This window comes from Bos indicus x Bos taurus, chromosome 7, assembly GCF_003369695.1.
Source record: "Bos indicus x Bos taurus breed Angus x Brahman F1 hybrid chromosome 7, Bos_hybrid_MaternalHap_v2.0, whole genome shotgun sequence".
Classification (NCBI taxonomy): Eukaryota; Metazoa; Chordata; class Mammalia; order Artiodactyla; family Bovidae; genus Bos; species Bos indicus x Bos taurus.
The window spans coordinates 80500398-80525818 of record NC_040082.1 but is presented as its reverse complement, the minus strand read 5'-3'; the positions used below and the strand labels follow the sequence as shown (position 1 = coordinate 80525818).

The 25421-nt window shown below is 38.3% G+C and overlaps 1 protein-coding gene across 9 annotated transcripts in view; it reads right to left on the bottom strand.

Moving 5' to 3' along the window:
• Positions 1-21398: 21398 nt before the first annotated feature.
• CSNK1G3 (casein kinase 1 gamma 3) overlaps positions 21399-25421 on the bottom strand; it is a 116187-nt gene continuing 112164 nt past the window's right edge. For 8 of the 9 annotated variants that reach the window (XM_027546990.1, XM_027546989.1, XM_027546988.1 and 5 more), the window contains one exon: positions 21402-23945. In XM_027546990.1, the coding sequence (XP_027402791.1) occupies positions 23891-23945 (55 nt within the window). In that variant the 3' untranslated portion in view covers positions 21402-23890. Of the gene's footprint in view, positions 23946-25421 lie in introns of all 9 variants that reach the window. The other variant, XM_027546987.1, reaches the window with a different exon arrangement.

Sequence of the window (25421 nt, the reverse complement as noted above, 5' to 3'; positions counted from 1 at the left end):
AAAATAGCCTCAAGTCTCCTAATGAAAGGATACTAGGGAAAATCTACCTCATTCCTAGTAAGATGATTCTTGTCATCTGAGCACTTAAGCACCTATCAGATTCACTCACCTGGTAGAGCTGGAATTAAAACATACACATGGACAGGTAAAACAGCCAAGAACAACAAATTAGATTTAACAAAGTGGTCCTTAGCCTTAAGTAACCAGAGGTTATAAACAATAAGAGAACCATTTTATTCTTCAAAATCCTTAAGAGACTGAGGAGACACCAGGAAAAGAGGAATCATGAATGAGACATGAACTAAAAACAGGAAGATGTTTTATAAGCTAATGTAATGAAGAAAAACCCCCTCTCTCACCATCAAACATAGACCATTAGGAATTAGGCAAGTACCCTTCAATGGAAGAGATGAAGTATTTTCAATAGATATTAATCTTAGAAGACATCTGCACACCAGTAAGAAAGAATGTCTTATATAAAACAAACACCACAAATAAACAGAAGCCTCAATTAATTGAGTCAGGAGGACAGAAGAGGGAGCTCTTGGACCCTGCAACAGTAGCAGAGCCCAACTGGAAGGAAAAAAAGACTCCTTTCCTAGCAAGAGATCTCTAGTCTTTCCCATTCTATTCTTTTCCTCTATTTCTTTGCACTGATCACTGAGGAAGACTTTCTTATCTCTCCTTACTATTCTTTGGAACTTGGCATTCAAATGGGTATATCTTTCCTTTCCTCCTTTGCTTTTTGCTTCTCTTTTTCGCAGCTATTTGTAAGGCCTCCTCAGACAGCCATTTTGCTTTTTTGCATTTCTTCTTCTTGGGGATGGTCTTGCTCCCTGTCTCCTGAACAATATCACCTCTGTCTATAGTTCATCAGGCGCTCTATCAGATCTAGTCCCTTAAATCTATTCATCACTTCCACTGTATAAGTGTTAGGGATTTGATTTAGATCATATCTGAATGGTCTAGTGGTTTTCCCTACTTTCTTCAATTTAAGTCTGAATTTGGCAATAACAAGTTCATGATCTGAGGTCAGCTCCCGGTCTTGTTTTTGCTGACTGTATAGAGTGTCTCCATCTTTGGCTGCAAAGAATATAATCAATCTGATTTCAGTGTTGACCATCTGTAGTGATGTCCATGTGTAGAGTCTTCTCTTGTGTTGTTGGAAGAGGGTGTTTGCTATGACTAGTGCATTCTCTTGGCAAATTTTATTAGCCTTTGACCTGCTTCATTCTGTACTCCAAGGCCAAATCTGACTGTTATTTCAGGTGTTTCTTGACTTCCTACTTTTGCATTCCAGTCCCCAGTGATGAAAAGGACATCTTTATTGGGTGTTAGTTCTAGAAGGTCTTGTAGGTCTTCATAGAACCATTCAACTTCAGCTTCTTCAGCATTACTGGTCAGGGCATGGACTTGGATTACCGTGATGTTGAATGGTTTGCCTTGGAAACGAACAGAGATCATTCTGTTGTTTTTGAGACTGCATCAAAGTACTGCATTATGGACTCTTTTGTTGACTATGATGGCTACTCCATTTCTTCTAAGGGATTCTTGCCCACAGTAGTAGGTATAATGGTCATCTGAGTTAAATTCACCCATTCCAGTCCATTTTAGTTCGCTGATTCCTAAAATGTTGAGGTTCACTCTTACCATTTCCTGTTTGACCACTCCCAATTTGCCTTGATTCATGGACCTAACATTCCAGGTTCCTATGCAATATTGGTCTTTACAGCATCAGATCTTGCTTCCATCACCAGTCATATGCACAACTGGGTATTGTTTTTGCTTTGGCTCAGTCTCTTCATTCTTTCTGGAGTTGTTTCTCCACTGATCTCCAGTAGCATTGGGCACGTAACAACCCTGGGGAGTTCATCTTTCAGGGTCTGATCTTTTTGCCTTTTCACACTGTTCATGGGGTTCTCAAAGCAAGAATACTGAAGTGGTTTGCAATTCCCTTCTCAACTGGACCACATTTTGTCAAGAAAATTAGAGATACCAAGGGAAAATTTCATGCAAAGATAGACATAATAAAGGACACAGATGGTATGGACCTAACAGAAGCAGAAGGTATTAAGAAGAGGCAGCAAGAATACACAGAAAAACTGTACAAAGAAGATCTTCACAATCCAATCATTATGGCGTGATCACACCTAGAGCCAGATATCCTGGAATGTGAAGACAAGTGGCCCTTAGCAAGCATCACTATGAACAGAGATAGTGGGATGATGGAATCCAGTTGAGCTATTTCAAATCCTAAAAGATGATGCTGTGAAAGTGCTGCACTCAATATGCCAGCAAATTTGGAAAACTCAGCAGTGGCCACAGGACTGGAAAAGGTCAGTTTTCATTCCAATCCCTAAGAAAGGCAATGCCAAAGAATGCTCAAACTACCGCACAATTGCACTCATCTCACACACCAGTAAAGTAATGCTCAAAATTCTCCAAGCCAGGCTTCAGCAATAGGTGAACCTTGAACTTCCTGATGTCCAAGCTGGGTTTAGAAAAGGCAGAGGAACCAGAGATCAAATTGCCAACATCCGCTGGATCATCAAAACAGCAAGAGAGTTCCAGAAAAACATCTATTTCTGCTTTATTGACTATGCCAAAGCCTTTGACTGTGTGGATCACAATAAACTGTGGAAAATTCTGAAAGAGATGGGAATACCAGACCACCTGACCTGCCTCTTGAGAAACCTGTATGCAGGTCAGGAAGCAACAGTTAGGACTGGACATGGAACAACAGACTGGTTCCAAATAGGGAAAGGAGTTCGTCAAGGTTGTATATTGTTACCATGTTTATTTAACTTGTACTCAGTACATCACGAGAAATGCTAGGCTGGATGAAGCACAAGCTGGAATCAAGATTGCTGGAAGAAATATCAATAACCTCAGATATGCAGATGACACGACCCTTACAGCAGAAAGTGAAGAACTAAAGAGCCTCTTGATGAAAGTGCAAGAGGAGAGTAAAAAAGTTGGCTTAAAGCTCAACATTCAGAAAACTAAGATCATGGTATCGGGTCCCATCACTTTATGGCAAAAAGATGGAGAAACAGTGGAAACAGTGGCAGATTTTATTTTTCTGGGCTCCAAAATCACTGCAGATGGTGACTACAGCCATGAAATTAAAAGAGGCTTACTTCTTGGAAGATAAGTTATGACCAACCTATATAGCATATTTAAAAGCAGAAACATTACTTTGCCAACAAAGATCCATCTAGTGAAGGCTATGTTTTTTTCCAGAAGCCATGTATGGATGTGAAAAGCTGGACTCTAAAGAAAACTGAGCACCGAAGAATTGATGCTTTTGAACTGTGATGTTGGAGAAGACTCTTGAGAGTCCCTTGGACTGCAAGGAGATTCAACCAGTGCATCCTAAAGGAAATCAGTCCTGAATACTCATTGGAAGGACTGATGTTGAAGCTGAAACTCCAATACTTTGGCCACCTGATGCAAAGAGCTGACTCATTTGAAAAGACCCTGATGCTGGGAAAGACTGAAGGCGGGAGGAGAAGGGGATGACAAAGGATGAGATGATTGGATGGCATCACCAACTCAATGAACATGAATTTGAGTAAGCTCCAGGAGTTGGTGAAGGACAAGGAAGCCTGGCATGCTGCAGTCCATGGGGTCGCAAAGAGTTGGACACAACTGTGCGACTGAACGGAACTTCCTTGCTGGAACTCAGCCAATAAAAAGCCAGGGACTCTGTTTACTACAGTCCTCTCAACTTCCTCTTCCTCTCAGTAAGAGCACTCTCCTTCCCTTGCCCTGTTGGGACTTGCCGGTGGATCGCTATGGTCTTAGCTCTGTAGCTCAGTCACGTCCAACTCTCTGTCCATGGAATTCTCCAGGCAAGAATACATGAGTGGGTTGCCATTTCCTTCACCAGGGGATCCTCCTGACCCAGGGATTGAATCCAAATCTCCTGCATCTCCTCCACGGGGAGGCGAATCCTTTACTACTGAGCCACCTGTAACCAACCCCAAATAGCAATTTTCTGCTCATCTCAAAGAAGTGGCAGTTTGATTTTTTTAGGTCAACATTTTCGTGGCTTTATGGGGACCATCAAAGACTCCCAGCAGCTCCAGGGCTAGTGAACAGGTGCGACATCCACACTGTCCCCTCACCTAAAAGGCTTGCCTTGTCAACCCTGGAGTTTAAAGGCACATCTTTCTCCTGGATCCAAACTTATTCCCACTTTGCCTCTGAAGCTCTTCAGGCTTTATTTGGGTCTACTTTAAGGTTTTGTCATTTCTGGTTAAGGCCCTGCTCTGTATGCGAGTGTTCATGTGGCACTCAAGTGTGAGTTTGAGATCAGATTATTTCAACTGAAACTGGCCAAGAAGCATTCAGTCCTTTCCTTCAACAACAGAGGTGTTTCAGTGAAATTTCACCATTTTTCAGTCTTTACCCTGTTCCTTTGGAATAGGGGCTATTCTATGGGAACTGACTGAGAATGCTGTAGTCTGGCTTCTCTGGGACCAAACTGTTCCCTTCAAAATGGCTCGTATTAAGCCTGCAAGTTGAGTTGTTTGAACTGTTTAAGGTCTTTGAGCTGTAAGTTTAACTGCTTAAAAATTATTCTTTTACTCTGGAGAAAAATCTCTGAGAAACGAGATTTCAGTTATCTAAAATTTGAGGGTGCCCCCCACCACCAAGATTCCCTGACAGCTCAGACCGTAAAAAGTCTGCCTGCAATGTGGGAAAACCAGGTTTGATCCCTGGGTGGGGAAGATCCCCTGGAGAAGGAAATGGCAACCTACTCCAATATTCTTGCCTAGAAAATCCCATGGATGGAGGAGCCTGGCAGGCTACACACCATGGGGTAGCAAAGAGTCTGACAGGACTGAGCGACTTCTCTTCCACTTTCCCCTTCCCCCATCACAAGGGACTGCAGCTGACTTTTAAATGCCTTGACCAAAAATAGTGCCATTGCTCCTTCTAAATCTTAGATCCAGCCTTTTTGTAACTCTTAACCCTTTGAGACAGTCAGAGGATGCCCAAGGCACTTGCCTCTTGCCTCTTTTGACCGGCAATTGACAAAAGGAAACACCATCTGATATTGTAAAGATCTTACTGTTCTATTAACATTAAAAATAACCATGTCTTGGTACTTCTCTGGTAGTCCAATGGTTACAACTCCATGCTTCTACTGCAGGGGCTCAGGTTTGAACCCTTGCTGGGGAACTAAGATCCCCCATGCCACACAGCATGGCCAAAAACAAAGAAACAAGATTGGTAGAACAGTCTTTCACAGTGCACTCTTAGGAGACTTAAGCATCACACCTTGCAACCTAGAGGTTTTCTCTACTGAAAATGGCATAGCCAGAGAGACTCTCTTCAACCTTATTGGTACTGCTAACCAACACTGGTTAAGATATATCCATCTGAATGCAGAGTTGCAAAGAACAGCAAGAGATAAGAAAGCCTTCCTCAGTGATCAATGCAAAGATTAATACAAAGAAATAGAGGAAAACAGTAGGATGGGAAAGACTGGAGATCTCTTTCAAAAAATTAGAGATACCAAGGGACTATTTCATGCAAAGATTGGTACAATAAAGGACAGAAACGGTATGGACCTAACAAAAGCAGAGGATATGAAGAAGAGGTGGCAAGAACACACAGAAGAACTATACAAAAAAGATCTTAATGACCCAGATAACCACAATGGTGTGATCACTCACCTAGAGCCAGACATCCTGGAATGCAAAGTCAAGTGGGCATTAGGAAGCATCACTAAGAACAAAGATAGTGGAATGATGGAATTCCAGTTGAGCTATTTCAAATCCTAAAAGATGATGCTGTGAAAGAGCTGCACTCAATATGCCAGTAAATTAGGAAAACTCAGCAGTGGCCACAGGACTGGAAAGGTCAGCTGTCATTCCAATCCCAAAGAAAGGCAATGCCAAAGAATGCTCAAACTAACCTCACAATTGCACTCATTCAAGGCACTGGCACCCCACTCCAGTACCCTTGCCTGGAAAATCCCATGGACAGAGGAGCCTGGTAGGCTGCAGTCCATGGGGTCACCAAGAGTCGGACACGACTGGGCTACTTCACTTTCACTTTTCACTTTCATGCCTTGGAGAAGGAAATGGCAACCCACTCACTCCAGTGTTCTTGCCTGGAGAATCCCAGCAACGGCGGAACCGGTGGGCTGCCATCTATGGGGTCACACAGAGCCGGACACGACTGAAGTGACTTAGCAGCAGCAGCACATGCTAGCAAAGTAATGCTCAAAATTCTCCAAGCAAGGCTTCAACAATACGTGAACCAAGAACTCCCAGATGTTCAAGATGGATTTAGAAAAGGCAGAGTAACCAGAGATCAAATTGCCAACATCTGTTGGATCATAGAAAAAGCAAGAGACTCAGAAAAACATTTATTTCTGCTTCATTGACTATGCTAAAGCCACAGTTCACAACGAATTGTGGAAAATTCTTAAAAGAGATGGGAATACTGGACCACCTGACCTGCCTCCTGAGAAATTTGTATGCAGGTCAAGATGCAACAGTTAGAACCGGACATGGAACAACAGATGGTTCCAAATTGGGAAAGGAAAATGTCAAGGCTGTATATTGTCACCAAGCTTATTTAACTTATATGCAGAGAACATCATGTGAAATGCTGGGCTGAATGAAGCATAAGCTGGAATCAAGATTGTCGGGAGAAATACCAATAACCTCAGATATGCAGATGACACCACCCTTATGGCAGAAAGTGAAGGGGAACTAAAAAGCCTCTTGATGAAAGTGAAAGAGGAGAATGAAAAAGCTGGGTTAAAACTCAACATTCAAAAAACGAAGATCATGGCACTCAGTCCGATCACTTCACGGCAAATAGATGAGGAAAAAATGGAAACATTGAGAAACTTTATTTTCTTGGGCTCCAAAATCACTGCATATGGTGATGCAGCCATGAAATTAAAAGACGCTTGCTCCTTGGAAGAAAAGCTATGACCAACCTAGGCAGCATATTAAAAAGCAGAGACATCACTGTGTCAACAAAGGTCCGTCTAGTCAAGGCTATGGTTTTGCCATTAGTCATGTACGGATGTGAGAGTTGGACCACAAAGAAGGCTGAGCATTAAAAAATTGATGCTTTTGAACTGTGGTGTTGGAGAAGACTCTTGAGAGTCCCCTGGAGTGCAAGGAGATCAAACCAGTTAATCCTGAAGGCAGTCTTAAATATCCATTGGAAGGACTGATGCTGAAGCTGAAATTCCAATTACTTTGGCCACCTGATGTGAAAAACTGACTCACTGGAAAAGACCCTGATGCCAGGAAAGATTGAAGGCAGAAGGGGACGACAGAGGATGAGACGGTTGGATGGCATCACCGACTAGATAGACATGAGTTTGAGCAAGCTCCAGGAGTTTGTGATGGACAGAGAAGCCTGGTGTGCTGCAGTTCATGGGGTCACAAAAAGTCGGACGCGACTTAGCAACTGAACTAAACCAAAGCTGGTACTACCAATTTCCAGGGAATAGACTCTTGGATTCATGTGATACACCTAAAGTAAGCACCAAAATCGACTGGACCTACACATCATTTGGTAACCTGAAAGTAACGATTTCCTGGAATCAAAGCAGATAGTAACTGATGAGATGGCTTTCTCAACATATCCAGATGGGGCTGATGATGATGATGACATAACACATCAAATGATCTCCAATGTCCATGACCTTGATAATATATGAACTTCAGATAAAAGAGTCTGAGAGTTTTCATGCTTACTCTTCATTATTACTTAAATGTGGCCTTATTAGTTTCCCAATATGACCACTTGCTCTTCCATAAGAGACACTATGGACAGAAAGGTCCATCCTGGCACTGAAGGACAACAAGCCTCTAACACTGGAAAACCTGACTCTTACTCATGATGCTTTCAGGTTGAGGTCTTCATCAAAAGGAAAAAATGTAAAGAAATTAATAAACAGAAATCTCATTCAAATACAGTCAAGACACCAGCAGGGAAAGCCCTCATGCCCTGCAACGACAGCAGAGTCCAAGAAAAAGCAGACAGACTCCTTCCCTGACAAGGACTCAGCCAGTGAAAAGCACTGGACTCTGCTGTTTTGTAGCCACCCGCCTTCATTCTCCCCTGTATAAAACTGCTCTGTTTCCCTTGCTGAGTGGGAACTTGAAGATGGTTCACCATGACAATAGAGCCCAAATTGTGATTCTCTGCTGATTCTAAATAACGTCACTTTTGCTGGAGAACTACCTAGTAGTTTATTTGTTTTAGGTTAACACCTAGGGAAAAATGGCTTCCTGCCTGGCCACCGTAGATGGCTCAACAGCAACAAGACACAGATGGATTTCAACAATTAGAGATCCACATGTAAGATTAATTTGGACCTTCACATCACATATGAAAATGAAATCAAAATGGATAAAAGACCTAAATGTAAGAGATACTACTGTAAAACTTTTAGAAAGAAACACAGGTGAAAATCTTCTTCATCTTGAGTTAGGCAATGGTTTAGTAAAAGCACAGGCAACAAAAGAAAAAAATTAACATCAAAATTAAAAATTTTTCTGCATTAAGGACATTATAAACAAAATAAAATACAACCCGGGATGGGAGAAAATATTACAAATATAAAACTGATAAGGGTCTAGTATCCAGAATACAAGAAAATTCCTACAAGTCAAAAGAGAAATGACTCAAAAATAAGCAAATAACTCAAACATACATGTCTCTAATATATATACAAATGGTCAATAAACACATGAAAAGATGCTCAACACCATTAGTCATTAGATAAATTCAAACCAAAACCACAATGAAATACCACTTCATACCCACTAGGATGGCTATACTTAAAAAACATTCTGAAAAATGAAAAGTAACAAGTGTTGACAAGGATATGGAAAATACGGAATCTTCCTAAGTTTCTGTTGGTGGGAAATGAAAAAAGTATGACTGCTGTGGAAAAGTTTGGCTGGCAGTTCCACAAAATGTTAAACATAGTTACTATGTAATGCTGAAATTCTGAGAAATTTGAGAGCTTAACTACACAAAAGTGTGTACACCAGTGTTAATAGCATCACTGTTCATTATAGACAAAAGGCAGAAACAACCCAATGTTCCTTAATTGAAGAATGGATAAACAAAAATGGTACATACATGTGACAGAGTATTGTTCAGCCTAAAAAAGGAAGAAGTACTCTTACATGATACAAGTTGGATAAACCTTGAAAACATGAAGCTAAGAGAAGCCAGTTTCAAAAGGCCACATATTATGTAGTTGCATTTATCTTTTAAATTTATTTGTAATTGAAAGATAATCACTTTACAATATTGTGTGGCTTTCTGCCACACATCAACATGAATCAGCCATAGGTTTACATATGTAATTGCATTTAGATTAAACATTCATTATAGGCAAATCAGTAGAGACTGAAAGTAGATTAGGGGTTGCCAGAGGCTGGGGTCTTGAGGGGGAAGGTAAATGACTAATGGGACAGGATTTCTTTGGGAGTGATGAAAAGGTTCTAGAATTAGGCAGTGATATTATTTGCATGACATAATTAATGGCACTGAATAACTGTACATAGTTAAAATAATAAATTTTTATGGGAATTTGATCTCAGTGTTAGACAGAAGACAGACAGACAACTGTGCTTACACATAATGCAAATCCACAAGAATTAGCTTATTTTGAGGTTTCTTTTAAAATTAGAGAATAATATTTCTTCAATGATGAAATGCCTACTAGGAAGAACACTTATAGACTAGCAATTGAGAATGTTGCTGATTTACATTCATATTCTTTTTGGCCTCTAAACTTTAGTTAGTATTACACACAATTTATTTACTGTAGGTATACTGTGAAAGCACAAAGGATGGAAATAAATAAATAAAATCTAATTTTTGCCACTAGAGAAATTTCCTAGGTGTATTGATATCTAGACATATGTGCAAATATAACTTGCCTATTTGTGTTGAAATCATTGTAAAGATTCAGACCTTTGCTGGTTAAAACTTTGTTTTCCTCTGAAATAAAATTTATATTTTATATTTTTAAGCAATCTGTCTTGGGAAAACTTTGTCCTTTGTATATAACACTCTATGTAAATATATAAAGGTTATAATTTACAGTCTACATGTATCTGAAAGTAAAATGTTGAGCTGCATTAATACTGAATTTTTAGATGTTGAGCTAACCAGATTTCCATATCTATACCAAGAAAAACGTAATATGATTAACACGAAGCACTCATAAAATGTCAGCTAAGTGCATAATACAACTTACATTACCAAGGGCTCTTTAAAAGAGCAACTTGCTTATGAAACACTTCTTATATAAAAAGGTCTTTTAAAAGGTCTTTATTGTAACAGCAGGTGAAAGATTTCTTTCATTTTTAACTACTATATTACTATTCAATAATTTCTATGTCATTATACATTGCCTAAAGACAAACTGAAGGTCATATAACAAAATTAAGTTTGAAGTAATTATGCTTGCTCTTTTCTTCAGAAATACATGTTTTTCTGGAACATTCTTCCTTTTTTGACGATCCAGCAGGTGTTGGCAATTTGATTGCTGGTTCCTCTGCCTTTTCTAAAACCAGCTGGAACATCTGGAAGTTCATGGTTCAAGTATTGTTGAAGCCTGGCTTGGAAAAACTTAGAAAACTAAGATCATGGCATCTGGTCCCATCACTTCATGGCAAATAGATGGGAAAACAGTGGAAACAGTGGCAGACTTCATTTTGTGGGGCTCCAAAATGACTGCAGATGGTGATTGCAGCCATGAAATTAAAAGACGCTTGCTTCTTGGAAGAAAAGTTATGACCAACCTAGACAGCATATTAAAAAGCAGAGACATTACTTTGCCAACAAAGGTCTGTCTAGTTACGGCTATGGTTTTTCCAGTAGTCCTGTATGGATGTGAGAGCTGGACTATAAAGCTGAGTGCTGAAGAACTGATGCTTTTGAACTGTGGTGTTGGAGAAGACTCTTGAGAGTCCCTTGGACTGCAAGGAAAGCCAACTAGTCCATCCTAAAGGAGATCAGTCCTGAGTGTTCATTGGAAGGACTCATGTTGAAACTGAAACTCCAATACTTTGGCCACCTGATGCAAAGAGCTGACTCATTTGAAAAGACCCTGATGCTGGGAAAGATTGAGGGCAGGAGGAAAAGGGGATGATAGAGGATGAGATGGTTGGATGGCATCACCAACTCAATGGATATGAGTTTGAGTGAACTCTGGGAGTTAGTGATGGACAGGGAGGCCTGGCGTGCTGCAGTCTATGGAGTCGCAGAGAGTCAGACACCACTGAGCGACTGAACTGAATTGAACTGTTCTTCAGGACCACCCCCAGTGTCTAGATGGCTCCATTTTCTTCCAGATAAAAAGCAACCCACAGGCAGCCTCCTTCCAGGTTCACTTTTATCTCAATTCAACATTGATGCTATAGACAATCACTTGAATGATTTTCTCACCTGCCTCACACATATCACCTCTTGAAACCCCATGGACTACAGCCCACCAGGCTCCTCTGTCCATGGGATTCGCCAGGCAAGAACACTGAAATGGATAGCCATTCCCTTTTCCAAGGATCTTCCCACCCAGGGACTGAACCCAGGTCTCCCACATTGCAGGCAGAGTCTACCATCTGAGCCACTAGGGAAGCCTATATCATCTCTACAAAGCCCAGTTAGCCCTTTCTCCTTTCCACTTTCCTTTCTCTTTGGGATCCTAGCTCATTTCCCCCAGGGATTTCCTTTCTTCCACATCATTCTCTCCAGTAGCTATGACCTCATCTTCACTGAGAGTATTTCCCCAGCAAACAAACCCATTCGAGCTGCTCCAATCGTAAAAACACAAGCAAAACATCCACTTATTCCTCTTTTTTTCTCTCAGCAAGGCTTCGTGAGACAGGAACCTGTTTCCAAAGTTTCTGTTTTTTCATCTTTTCACTCATTTCATTGATTTTAAATTTTCATTTGCAAAATATTTGAAAAAACCTAAAACAAAATTCATTCACAGTCTGATCACTTTTAAAGAAAAAATATTTAATAAACAAAAGTTTCCCTTCTTTGTCCAGCCCAGTCTTTGTCAGGGGGCTCCTAGAAAACTTGGCCAAGGTTTCTTGGCCTTTGGCCAAATGGCCATCCTTCCTTCCTCTGGGATAAAAAATGAGCCATCTCCTGGATAACAGTGCTGCATAAAACATGCTCTTTTGTTCCCAGGAGTAATTTATATAGCCTATAACCAGGGGAGGAAACAACCACAAGCAATCATTTTTAATCATTTTGTCTTTCTCTGTGGCATGAGAACTTTTGAATATTTCTATTAGAGAAGAGAGAAAATCTACTTCTCAATGCCCTGTGAAAGGTAAAATTGAGCTTGAGTATCATCATTTTGTTGATGTTCTTTGGTGTATGAAAAATGAAGCAGTGACCAGATTACATCATGGAGCTTAAACAAAGATATTTCTCTCGTTTGGCTGTTTTCACTCTTTAAGCTTTTTGAATAATTCAAGGAAAGAAGCTACATCAGCAGAGAATTGAGAATCTAGTAGGGATAGTATCTAGCAACCACGTTGTATTAGAGAAGGCAATGGCACCCCACTCCAGTACTCTTGCCTGGAAAATCCCATGGACGGAGGAGCCTGGTAGGCTGCAGTCCATGGGGTCACACAAAGTCGGATACAACTGAAGCGACTTAGCAGCAGCAGCAAAAGGGCATTTCTGACTGAATCTGTCCCTTGGTATTCTGAACTTTTCACTCTCTGTCTTACAAGAACCTATTAACTACCTTGCGACCTGGTCAAGAGAAGGATTTTAGCCCATAATTCCCCTAAATATCACACCACCTGACTTCTAACAGTTTTTTACTTTTCCTTAGATCTGAACATACTTATCCATGGATGCTCACAAAACAAGACTAAACAAAAATTGTCTTTCAAATGCAGTAAATATCATACAGCTTTTACCATCACAGTCCTGGACCTCAAAGCAAAATATATAGAGGCAAGACCTGTAAGGGTCAAGCAGTGATCATGTTACACAATGATTCAGCCACTGGAATACTACAGGATAATACTGTAACTCTTCTTTCTCGCCAAGAGAAATGGGAAAAATGTCGAGATGTCTCGCCAAGAGAAAGGGGAAAAATAGAAGAATAACTGGATGAGGGAGCACGATCAATGAAGGGGGGTTTGTTTGTGTCAAAACCCCCTTGACTGTATTTGCTCTCTGAGTCAAGAATGTAACAGGAGACTGGACGAGTGTTGGCCCAGGTCTGTGGAGGCAGGCCAGTCAGGAGCTGAAAAACTGAAAGGAGTCAGAGGAAATGGTCTAGGTGGTGAGTGACACGGCCTCACCCCACACAAGTGAGCAGGAAGTACATTACTCCCATGTGTCTGGACGAGGGGAGAACCAGAAACACCTGACGAACAGTACTAAGGTACGGTACCCCGGAAGAGAATACTTTAAAGGGACATCTCAGTACCCAACTCTCAGAAGTTTACCTACCTTCAGGACTTCCCTGGTGGTCCAGTGGCTAAGACACCATGCTCCCAGTGCAGGGGACTGCAGTTCAATCCCTGGTCAAGGGACTAGATCCCACATGCCACAACTAAAAAGACCCTGCATGCCACAATAAAGATCAAAGATTCCGAGTGCTGCAACCAAGACCCAGTGTAGTGAAATAAATATTTTTTTTTTAAGTCACCACCTTCAAGGACAATTTAGAGCAGTTGTTTCAAAGTAATGCATCCCAAACTTGGTGATATATGAGAATTATTAGAGGAGTCCTTTAAGAACTCCTTAAAGAACTTCTTAACTCCTCTAATTAACTCTTTTCCTTCATCAGAAGCACTAGGAGTAGAGAGCCCAAGGGTTTTCTTTCAAAAAATGTACTATCTATAAGTGACTGTTACACTCAGCAAGGTGTGGAAACCTCTACTTTAGACATCACAATGTCGTCCAAATCCATTATTTCATTTGACCATCACGTCCTTGTAAAGATGTCAAAGGCTAACAGAATCACTTTCACAAAAACTAGGGAGTTAGTTTTCTTGAACAGTTCCTATATTAGTCAGTTCAGGCTGCTATAACAAAATACCATGAACAGGGTGGCTTAAACAATAAACATTTATTTCTCACAGTTTTAGAAGCTGAGATGTCCAAGATCAAGGTACCAACAAATTCAGTTCCTGGTGAGAGTTCTCTTTCTGGCTTGAAAATAGCTGCCTTCTCACTGTGTCCTCAATGGCGCAGGGAGAGGGAGAGCTTTACAGAGGAGAGAGATAACACAAACAGAGTAATAGAGAAGAATATAATACATAAACTATTTACAATGGTGCAGCAGGATTTAGGGAAACCAAAAGGGCTGATGAAATACCTGCAGTGTCGTCACTGGAGCAAGGCACTTTTGCCCAGCTATTGTCCACAAGTGTAACGTTGGCATCAATTTGCCCAGTTTCATAAGACTGTGGTGAGGCTGCTGTTGACTTGCTCATTTTTGGAACCAGAGTCACTGGTGTGATGTTACTGATTCATTTTCAGAGCTTTTGAATTAATTGGAAGTTATCTTGATTACCAGTGGTTACTTGTTCACAACTTGGGACTTTGACTGAAGAACAGCCTTTACCTTTCTTGAATATGAAAAATAAGCACTTTCAATTCTCAGTGCTCCCTTTTGGTCTTCTACCAGCCAAACCTGTAGAGGAGACCACAAGAGATTATCCAGATGTTAATTTTTCAAGGTAGGATTTTCAGCTGGTGCTTCCATTTAAGCAACTTAAGCACCAATTACTGTGGAGAAAAAAATAGCTCTAATTGCCAAATCTTTATAATTATATACATTTATCTATGTGTATAAATATATACACACACACACACACACACACAATTTATCACATTTTTTTAAAAAGTTGACTGTAGAACTATTTAGGACATCCTGACAAAGTTAATATGGAATTCAGCATAAAATACAAGGTATAAGAAGGAAGTGATTTTGTTGCCAATATGATTATTTTTAAATGATTTGAATTTCCAAGGCACAATTTAAAATGGGTAGAATGTTATCTCATGAGATATTGGTATGAACATATATGACTCATTAAAGAGATTTTTTTAACTGAATGAGGATAAGGGTGAAAAAATCAGATGAGAAACAAGAAACTGACTGTTATATACACTGTCAGGTTGGAAATGGTCAAGTGATTCACTCCAGAAGAGAACTTCAGAAGTGTCAGACAACACCCAGCTGTCTTCACACTAACATACAGACACAAGCTATAAGCAAGGCTTAGGCAACAAAAGGGCACACAAATGAGGAGAGGCGTAGGGAAGTATCCTGGACTGACAGCACTGGTACTTGGACACCAAACATAAAATGCACTGTAGAAAATATTGCGGAAAGAGAGGAAAAAACCGGGATACAATTATGAAAATACACTACAGAATGCCAGGCCAGAAAATCAGATTTAAGCATGCAACCACTGACTGAAACAAGGTGCTATTAAAAAAAAACAAGTTGTTAAATACATGAACTTTAAAAGCCCAGAAGTGGGAAACATACGGTCATGATAGCTTCAATTGTCTAAAAATCCTATTTTACCAAAACCAGAGCATCTGATGATTCTTTATACGCCAAAAAAAAAAACTAGTCTTCCAGGAAATCAGGTATTCATGCTTAGTCCTGTCGGACTGAGACTCCGTGAGCTGTAGCTTGCCAGACTCTTCTGTCCATAGAATTCTCCAGGCAAGAATACTGGAGTAGGTTGCGGTTTTGTACTCTAGGGGATCTTCCCAATCCAGGGATTGAACCCATGTCTTCTGTGTCTCCTGCAATGCAGGCAGATTCTTTACCCTCTGAGCCATCTGGGAAACCTTCCAGGAAATAGAGGAAATGGCAAATATTGAAACTACTACTCTGGACTGCCAAAATGACCAACAGGAAGTAACTAATTGATAAAGAGGAAGGTTTGGGAACCTTGAGAGAATGTGATCATTTCAAGGCTGGTGATAACTAGTGAAGAGAACTCAGACTGTTGATTCCAGTTCTGCAATCAAAACTGACTCTATAAGGGGAGGGGGAAGGAGCAAGCTTGCAAAAAAATGTCTCTTCTGACAAGCTAAACTCTTAAAAGAATGGAAGTCAAGTATGCATAGCTAATGAATATAAGAAATGGTAAAATCTTTAACCTCCCTCTCCCAATTAGCTGACAATTTCTTAAAAGAAAAAACAAAGCTCAAGTCAATAAATAGGGTTTTATAAACTATGTGTAGAGACAAATGTAAGGAAATGGTTATGAGGATAATATAAGACTTAGCTTTTTTAGAATTTCTTTTTTTGTTTAAATCAAGAATAATCCTCAGCCTAGAAAATTAAGTGGGTGATAAGGGGGTTAAAGTAAGAAGGAAATGAGGTCCATCATAGGCACAAACAAGTCTCCAAACCCAGACAAAATTCATCCTGAGAGACTTTGCAGATGGTACATGGAGCAAGGCAAAAAGACTAGATTGGAAATGAAATTTCTATTAAAAGAAAAAAAAAAAAAGAGAGTAGACTATACAGCTACAGATTGGTCAATAATGTAGATTCCAAATAAGACTAGACTGAATTAGTCAAAAGTTTATAGTATTAGAAACAGTGATCTTTGAAGTAAACATGGATTCATTAGGAAAAGACATTACAAACTAAATCCAGTTCCTTTTTCAGATGGAATAATGAGAATGGGAGGGCAAAGAAATGGACTAAATGGTTCATTTCACCTAGATTTCAGAAAAACATAAATAGCTCACAGTAGCCAAATGGCAGAGAATTGTCACACATTAGACAGCCCACCTAGGCCTCATGTCTTAGGTTAGTGGACTGATACTGAGCTTACAGCAAGCAGGAATACGTGACACAGGGCTTTGTCCTTGCCTCTGTTGTTTGTTATTTTTACCATTAAAGGTACAGAATTAATGATTTTTAACTTATCAATGCTGTTATGAGTCAAAGTAGCCAATTGTACAACGTGATAAAATCAGGGTACACATATTTTTAAACAGATAGGAATGACAGCTTCAATCTAAGACACAGTTTAATCAATACCAAAGTCTTGTCTCAAAAAGCGGAAGCACACACTCTGCTTGAGAAATAAAGGTGCTGCTCAGTTTTCAAATATGGTTTATCATGAGAGTAATGGTAGATGGCAGCCTGCATGGAGAGCTCTTCTAGATATTACTGCGAAACTTCAGAGACGTGCTGCAAAGCAAGCATTACTCCAATCTGAGGTGAGGAAACTGATGATAAGAAGTAACCTGCCACGGTTCTCACAAGGCAAGTGAAAAAGTTGCAAATCAAATTACATTTGTTTGGTCCCCAAATTCATGCTCTTTCTAAGACCATACACTGCTTCAACACCTAAGCTCAAACGGGACACTGAATGATCTTTTATAATTCCCAAATGTACTATGGAGCATTTTCTTTATCATAATCCTTCAGGTTATTTCAAAATGACCCCTCCTTTTATTGTGTCACTCAATTAGGTTAAAAAAATAAAATTAACTTCAAACATCCAAATCTTTCCAGTGTGGTCCAGAATAGAAGTTGGCAAGTCATGGTCTGCAAGCCAGATCCAGTCCAACTCCTGCTTTCATTTGGCCCATGAACTAAGAATGGTATTTGCATTTTTTAAATGGCTGAAAAAAATCCAAAGAATACTTCATGATACATAAAAACTATATAAAATTCCAATTTCAGTACCCATAAATAACTTTTATTGGAACACAGCCATGCTCATTCATTGACATGTTGTCTATGACTGCTTTCAAGCTACGAAGGCAAAGCTGAATAGCTGTGACAGAGACCATATGTGGTGCTCACTACTTTACATTGCTGCTCAACACACTACGAATCTCAGGGACACAGTGACCATTCGACAGCATTTCAAGTGCTACACATAGTGTCATACAAACATTTTATTACTTTTATTACTAATGCAGGTTAATCATATTTCAAAAAGTAAAGCGAAGTTTGAGTGTTGTGCTTTTTCAGGCACGGTGGAATGTGGATTATTTTGTTATAAAATTATAATAGCAAAGCACCATGTTTATTAGGCAGTGACACTTCAGTTGTGTTAAAAGAATACAATTTATTTTCACATTACCAGACCAAGCACTCATCACAATATTCCCAACTCACAGGAAAGCATCAGTAAGAACAATTAAAACTTTAAAGCAGAATATCTTATCACAATAGAATTTATTCAAACACACAAAAAATAAGAATGAAGGTGCAACCAAAGTTACTTTCCAAGTGGCTCATTTGTTAGCCAAGCAAAGAAAGTTCTTCAGTGACAGTGAGTTAAAGTTAATTAAACTGTGTTTGACTGCAGCAGCTACAAAGTGTGTCCAGAGAAGATAAACACGTTGAAGACCACTAGTTTTTGTGCAAGGACAATTGCTTGAAGACACCGACTGTCAACTAAAAAACAAGGCAAATGATTTGGCTTTTCATGAGTCAATACATGTTACCAATACTGCCTAGTTGTTGATTACAAGAGAAGTCAGTATGGAGCTTAAAGTAACTCAGGAATTGGCCTCTGTGAATAGACTCCGTGCAACAACTCCAATAAGATAATTTTTTTTAAGAGAAAAGACTTTTAAAGAACTTGAGAAAACATCAGTGCTAACTGAAGTGGTGTCTGCAAAGATGTGTTGTAACTTAATGGTGGTAAGGGCATATGGAGTAGAAAATGGTTTACTGGGCAAATTTACAAAGCTTGTGAAAGTATAAAATGTTTAAAATCAATCTTTATGCATTACATGATTCATCAGCAGGTATTCTGGGGGACCTATTTGAATCTGTCATGTTATTGAACTAGTTAAGTCAGTGGTGAATTTCATTTACTCTTGCAGTTTTAACTATCATTACTTCCAGTAAGTTTTTGCTAGGAATGGAAACTGAATATCCTGACTTGCCCAGCTACACAGCAGTTTGATATTTGTAGGAAAGTTTTATTGCAATTTTTTTTTTAGCTCAGAACCAACACTGAATTTTCTCTGAATAGGTATCATTTTTACCTATTATTAATGAAAACTGAATAGATTTGACAACTAGGTTTGCAGCAGATTTGACGTTTCTTAGTAAATCAACTTAAAAATTGTAAGGCAAAACAGCACTTATATGTGAAATTTACACTGCAACAAAATCATTATGACAAAACTAATCTTGTTTAAATCACAAGTAATGTCAAGCCACTTTATCCACTTCCTATGCTGTCAAGTTAAAACAAGAAGCAAGATATCCATTCCTACACAATTTGCAGTGGGTATGTTTTTCAAACTCAACTGCTGTTTCAGCTACATTTTTGGATCCACTTAACTGTACAAATGAGGAGCATCCATCTAATCTTCAATACAAAGTAATTAATCTGCAATGTAATGTTATGTCCATGGCAAATATCAAGGGCAGAATCTAAGAAAATTGTGTAAAACACCTTCCTAATGGTGAATACACTGTAATTAAATCATACGTATGGACTGATACAGTATTTGGTAATATCTATCTGAAGACATTTTCAAAGATGAAATATATAAAATCACATTACAGATCAGCATAACAGACGATCAATTTCAAACTCCTAAGTGAAATATTATCCTCTCAAAATATCTCAATTCTTATCAGTAGACCTGTATTACAAAAAAATTGTACTCAAGTATTCATATGTATTTTGAACTTCCTCAATACAAAACTACTGGAAATTTGTTTTCTCATTATGCAAGTATATAAAAACTTCAATTTTGCCTTTGGTCCCATAAAACCAAAGTTTGTCAACCCCACTCTAGAGCAGTGCAGGACTGTTTTTCATATTAAGTAAAGTCACAGTATGGTAAACATTCCTGTGAACAACTGTTCCTTCTAAAACCATTTTCACATCCCAGCAGTATTACCTGATAATACTTGTATATGTAGTCCTTTCTTTGGTTATGATCCATGTATTCCTATGAAGTAAATTTCCTAAGAAAATAATGTGGGTCCATATTAGAGATGGGCAGAGAAGAAACTCATCATCCCAAACATCAGCAAAACTTTATAATTCCATTTACTTTTTCTCTAGAAAGATCAGCTTTTCACTCTACTAATCCAATGGTAATCACAAAAACCTTTAAAAACTAAACAAAAACACATCAAATATGGTACTTATGATGTTCATTTTTACCTAAGTCCAAAACATTTTTCAAATGTGTATTAGTGATTTTCAATAATATATTCAGACTAATATGTCTCAGTAATACAAACGTTTTCTAATTTAAAGCAATTATTTTTCCCTTTACACTCTATTTTGTTTTTCTCACCATAACAGCAAATATCTAGATTTTGCCTGCACTGAATCCATTCACTTTCCTTCTGATAACACTACCCTCATTTTCTTTTGGGAACACCCCTTCTACCTCATTTCTCAGTCCAATGTGTCCTGTGAAGATGGGAGAACAACATTTCCTGGGCCACAGTGGCTCTGGGGTGGGCATGTGAATCAATGAAGGAATAAATGTCAGGATTCTGTTAAAACTGTTGAGAGAAACTGTCCTTTGTTGAGGTTATGAAGCAGGCAGTAGTCTAAAGTTGTTGCGTGGTCATTTTACCATCACACACAAAAAATCCCCTTGACAACGAAAACAGAAGAGTAGGAAGCAAAACCGAGAAATACAAAGTCAGATTCCTAAACTTTACACCAGGATCAAGCATGTCCGAAGCCACTCCTATGAATGTATGAATGGACTTTTCAAATGCAATGATGTGCATGCCTACTGCTGAAGCCAAGTTAGGTTTCTAGCACTTGCAAAGCCAAGGGTACTGACTAATGCAACTATATAATCATTCAGATCAAACTCTAATCTTAGGTCATTTATTTCTAGATAGGGCCTTTTAACCCATGCTTAACCTACGCTATGTTTGATCTCCAGATCTTCTTACTGTTTCTGAATGGTGGTTCTTAGTGGACACATACAGACTTAAGACTGCTGCTTTGACTTACCTTACCTTTGCCATCTTTCAGTAAGCACAGCAGCATCTTGTAAAACCCCCTAGAGTGAACAGCACAATGATGAACTGTGAGATACTGCCACAGATATGTGCTCTGCATCTGCAATGATCTTAAAGTCATTCACTTCAAACTGGAGCAATAATACTTCATTTCTGGAAACATAATAGTATGACTTCATTTTTTAAAAGGGATGAAATGATACAGTTTATTTCCTTTGTTTATTAATGGCATTAGTTCTAATTAACTGCTCTATTAAAGAGTTCGGAGAAATAAAAAATTTGTTTAAACTTTCATTAAAGAAAGCTTGGATACACCCAGCTACATACTGCTTACAATAGAGTTCCAACAAAGCAAAACAAAAATCAAAAACACAAAAGAACGTTCCTTCAGCTCTGCTTTTCACATATACTAAATTTATTCACATAAACTGAATTTTAAAAATTTCTATCTTCAGTTAGTGAGTGGCATTATTTTACCCATGATCAGAGGAAAGGGGAAAGAGCAAGTTTAAAAAAACTACCTTTATTTTTTATTTCTTTTTCAGTTACATACTTTTAAACAGGGATGTGTTTCATTATTCAGACATTCAGGCAATGTTGACTTCATTAGTGTTGACAGAAAAGAAGCATAAAAATGCAAAACATCGTTGGCTTAACCTGAACATACCTGCATTACCTATTATTGACCAGTTTGTGTCGCCAAAAGACTTATTCCTTGGCATTAAAATGGAGCACTTAAAAATATTGCTAAAAAGCAAATGTCTACACACTGGTCTTTGCAGCAAATAAGGGTATTTATACTTTTAAAATATTTTAAGTCCATAATTGGATTAATATACACACCTTCTTATGTATAAGGAGTTCAGATCATATAAACACTGTACAGTCCAAAAACCCTACTGAGAATAAAACTAAACAGGCTTATGATAAGAAATACAGATATCGCATGTATTTACAAATATCATAGACACACAAATTTGGTCAAATACTGTAAAGAAAGAAGTGGTTTCACATTATAATGGCTAAAACATCCATCTACCTTGCTCAAAGCAAACAAAAATAAAAACTCAGTATGTAACTCCTGTAGTTTAAGACATCATGACAGTATACAAATATAAAATGGAAACTGTTGACCAAATTATACAGTATATGTTTTCTAGGCTGAGTGTAGATCTTTAAAATCAAGAACTTATAAAGATCATTTATAGGATTCCAAGCGATGATGACAAACAACATCCTGATCTGCACTATTCATATGGGTGCCTAATTCATCAAAAACAACACACTGAACTTTTGGCTAATAAGAAAATAAATTACAAAGTACAAGCAAATTTCTGGAAATGCAATAAGGAAGTCAAAAATGTAGATTTATTTAATTACACATTTTAAATGTTACCTTGAAACAATAAAAATAAATAAGCTTGCCCAGAGGCACGCACTTAAGAGACAAAAAGAAGGGGCTGCACTGAAGGAGTAGGTAACAATTTCATAAACGAAAGGTGAATGAGAGATCTGAACAACACAATTATCTTTCTAGCCAGTCTTTTTATCTTAACTCTCCTTGAAAATTCTGGCTAGGAAAATGTGACAAAAGTATAACCTGTGTCTGTATGGCTTAAAACAAAACATTCTTGAAAAATGGAATGGGTTTCCTATTTTTTTAAAACAGAACCGTTTCTTTGTTCATATGCAGGCACTTCAAAAGACTATGGGGACAAAGCACCTGACCCATCCTTTCCAAAATAGTCTTCAATCATCAAAATTATACTAAAAAGCAGGAAAATTCCAGAGAACCAGCAAAATTGAATACAAGAGACTAATGTGAGCAGATGGCAATAGGGGGACCCCGGTTTTATTGCTGGGGGGTGCCCTTCTTTTTAATCAAAGAGCAACTAATTAATAAACAGACACCATTGCGTGGCACATCCAAAGTTTTCTGCTTAAGGAGAATGTAGTCGTTCAGCAGCAGGTTTCAGTGGGATCTCCTTCAACCTCATATGATGCGGTGAGATTCACATTTATTCCTTCTCCTAGTGTATTTCTCCAAAAACTCCATCATATCTCATTTCTCAAAGTATTCATTTCTTGCTGTCTAACATACATCATTATCTGGAAGCATAAAGTTACATTACACAAATAGTTCGCATTTTTAAAAAATAAGCGCTTTTGCCACTTCGGCAACACTGTACTTCACATAGTGGTGCAACAAAAGCAGAGCTCGTATTAACCACGCTATTTTATGATTCATTTTACCAACTACCATCGGCTGAACCCATAGAGCTTTTTCCTCAGTACCTCTGGGCAGTGACTGTACCTTGATTTCACAGAGAGAATGTTAACGTGATTCATGAATAGCAGTACCATCGGTAACAGTGAAATCAATGCAGATGTCACACAGATAATGAACTTCTCAAGGGATAACTTCTTTTAAATATCTGGGCAACTGTTTTCTCTGTTGCTTTATCCGCCGGGGAGAAAATTCCTGTTTGATTATGCTCTTACAGAAGTTATAAAAGAAAACCAGGTTAGGTATATAACTGGTTGACATTTCAGATACTGTACTGCTTTCTATAACTGGAGGAGAGCTTCTTAAAAATGTTCTATAGAACTGTGTAAGTCATCAATACCACCTCATTGGTCCATTCCATTCACTGATGGGCAAAGCACTCATGTTTTGACAAAACTTTAAAGCTTCCATAAAAGTTAAATTAGAAAAAAAAAAAAAAATGACTGTAAGACAACCACAAAATGAAGTATGAAAGTATGACATTTTCGTTTCTAAGAGTGAGTCTTTGAAAATATATGTGGTCACTACAGAGTTGATTTTAATCACGAGACAGCAGGTGAACACGTAAGTAACTCCCCATGATCTGTCCGTGTCCAGAGTCATTTGTGGCGCTGTATGGTTTTCCTTTTCCTTCGTTTGAAAAAACAGCAGCACCTGCAGATGGAGAGAAATACTTCTTTTATTATAAAAATACTAGGGTATTGCAAAATAAGGTTGAACTCTATTGCGTTAATGTAAGTGATCATAAAAGCCATAGGCTGGTGCAACAAACAGTGAACACACCAATGAAGCATATATATTAGTGAGATAATGGCAAGTACTACTATCATTTCATCAATGTGCCTTTTTAGAATAGCAAGACATTCTATGCAATATTAAAAGGAGCCACTAAACTGAAAAGGCTCTGCACCAAGACTAATTAAAAAGCCATAAAGCTCTGAACCCCAAACTGACCCACCACATCCTATTTTAGATACTAATTTTTGCCAATTGTATGCTGTATATAAAGTTGATCTTATGTAATCTTTCTCTTTTTTCCTGATTGTGGAATATGATTGTGGAAGCCAATGTTAGAACAGCAATAATGAGCCTAATATTGGGGATTTTATTTTCATTAAGAATTAGATTTCAAAAATGAAGAGAGAAATTCCCAAAATACTCTTCAACAAACATTCTCCATCATGTTTACAAAGTAGAAGAGAGAAAAAAATACATTAACTAGAATAAAAACGCTAATATTGGCATTTTTAATTCTTTAGGGGTTAAAGAAGGTCAAGCTTATCATGTTACCTTAATTAAGGTAAAAATTATGCTCAACATTTAAAACAACATAATCAAGGTGATTCAGTTTCATAATAAAAAACTGATTCCGTTTTTGAATTCTGTTAAAGAAATATCTGGTTTTCATGCCTAGATGAACAAAATCTAGATATGATCCCTGACGGTACTAGTTTTTCCCACAGTGAATTCTCCTAATTATGAGAAGAGGCATCACATGCAGAGATATGCTGAGGCTGGTATGAAATGAGAGTCAAACGAGAATCACTGATTACCAACTAACAAAACAAATGCACACATGTATTCCAAAACTCTATCGTTCCTTCAGATAAAGGTCTGGCTTTCTCCCCCTTCCATACTTAGAGTCAATCTATCAAAATACCAAGATGACAGGTGCCACATACACAGAGGCTCTTTTCTTTGCCCCACTGAAGTCCTTATACCAAGATACCATTTAATTCTTACCAGCCCACCTTCCGCAAAGGATATTAACTGAAACATTTTCAAGCTAAGCATGAAAGAGACCATGTAGCTTCAGGAGTCCTATCCAGCAAAAGATCATTGCAGATGAAATAATGGCTAGGTATCTTTTATATATTTCTGTGAAATAAATGTAAACAAAGCCCCACACTGTCCAGTTAAATTACACACTCTCTCAGCTCACATTATGTTTAGAAAAAATAATTTCAACGTTTACTGTGATTTATGCCATGATTAAGAAATCACTATGGAGCATTCAAAACCAATTTTTTAAATTGCATTCAAATAGCACATAACGACTAGACTAGGGAATGAAACTAATTTAAAACTGTATATATCAGCTGATAAAGATTCAACTAGAAATATGTGTTG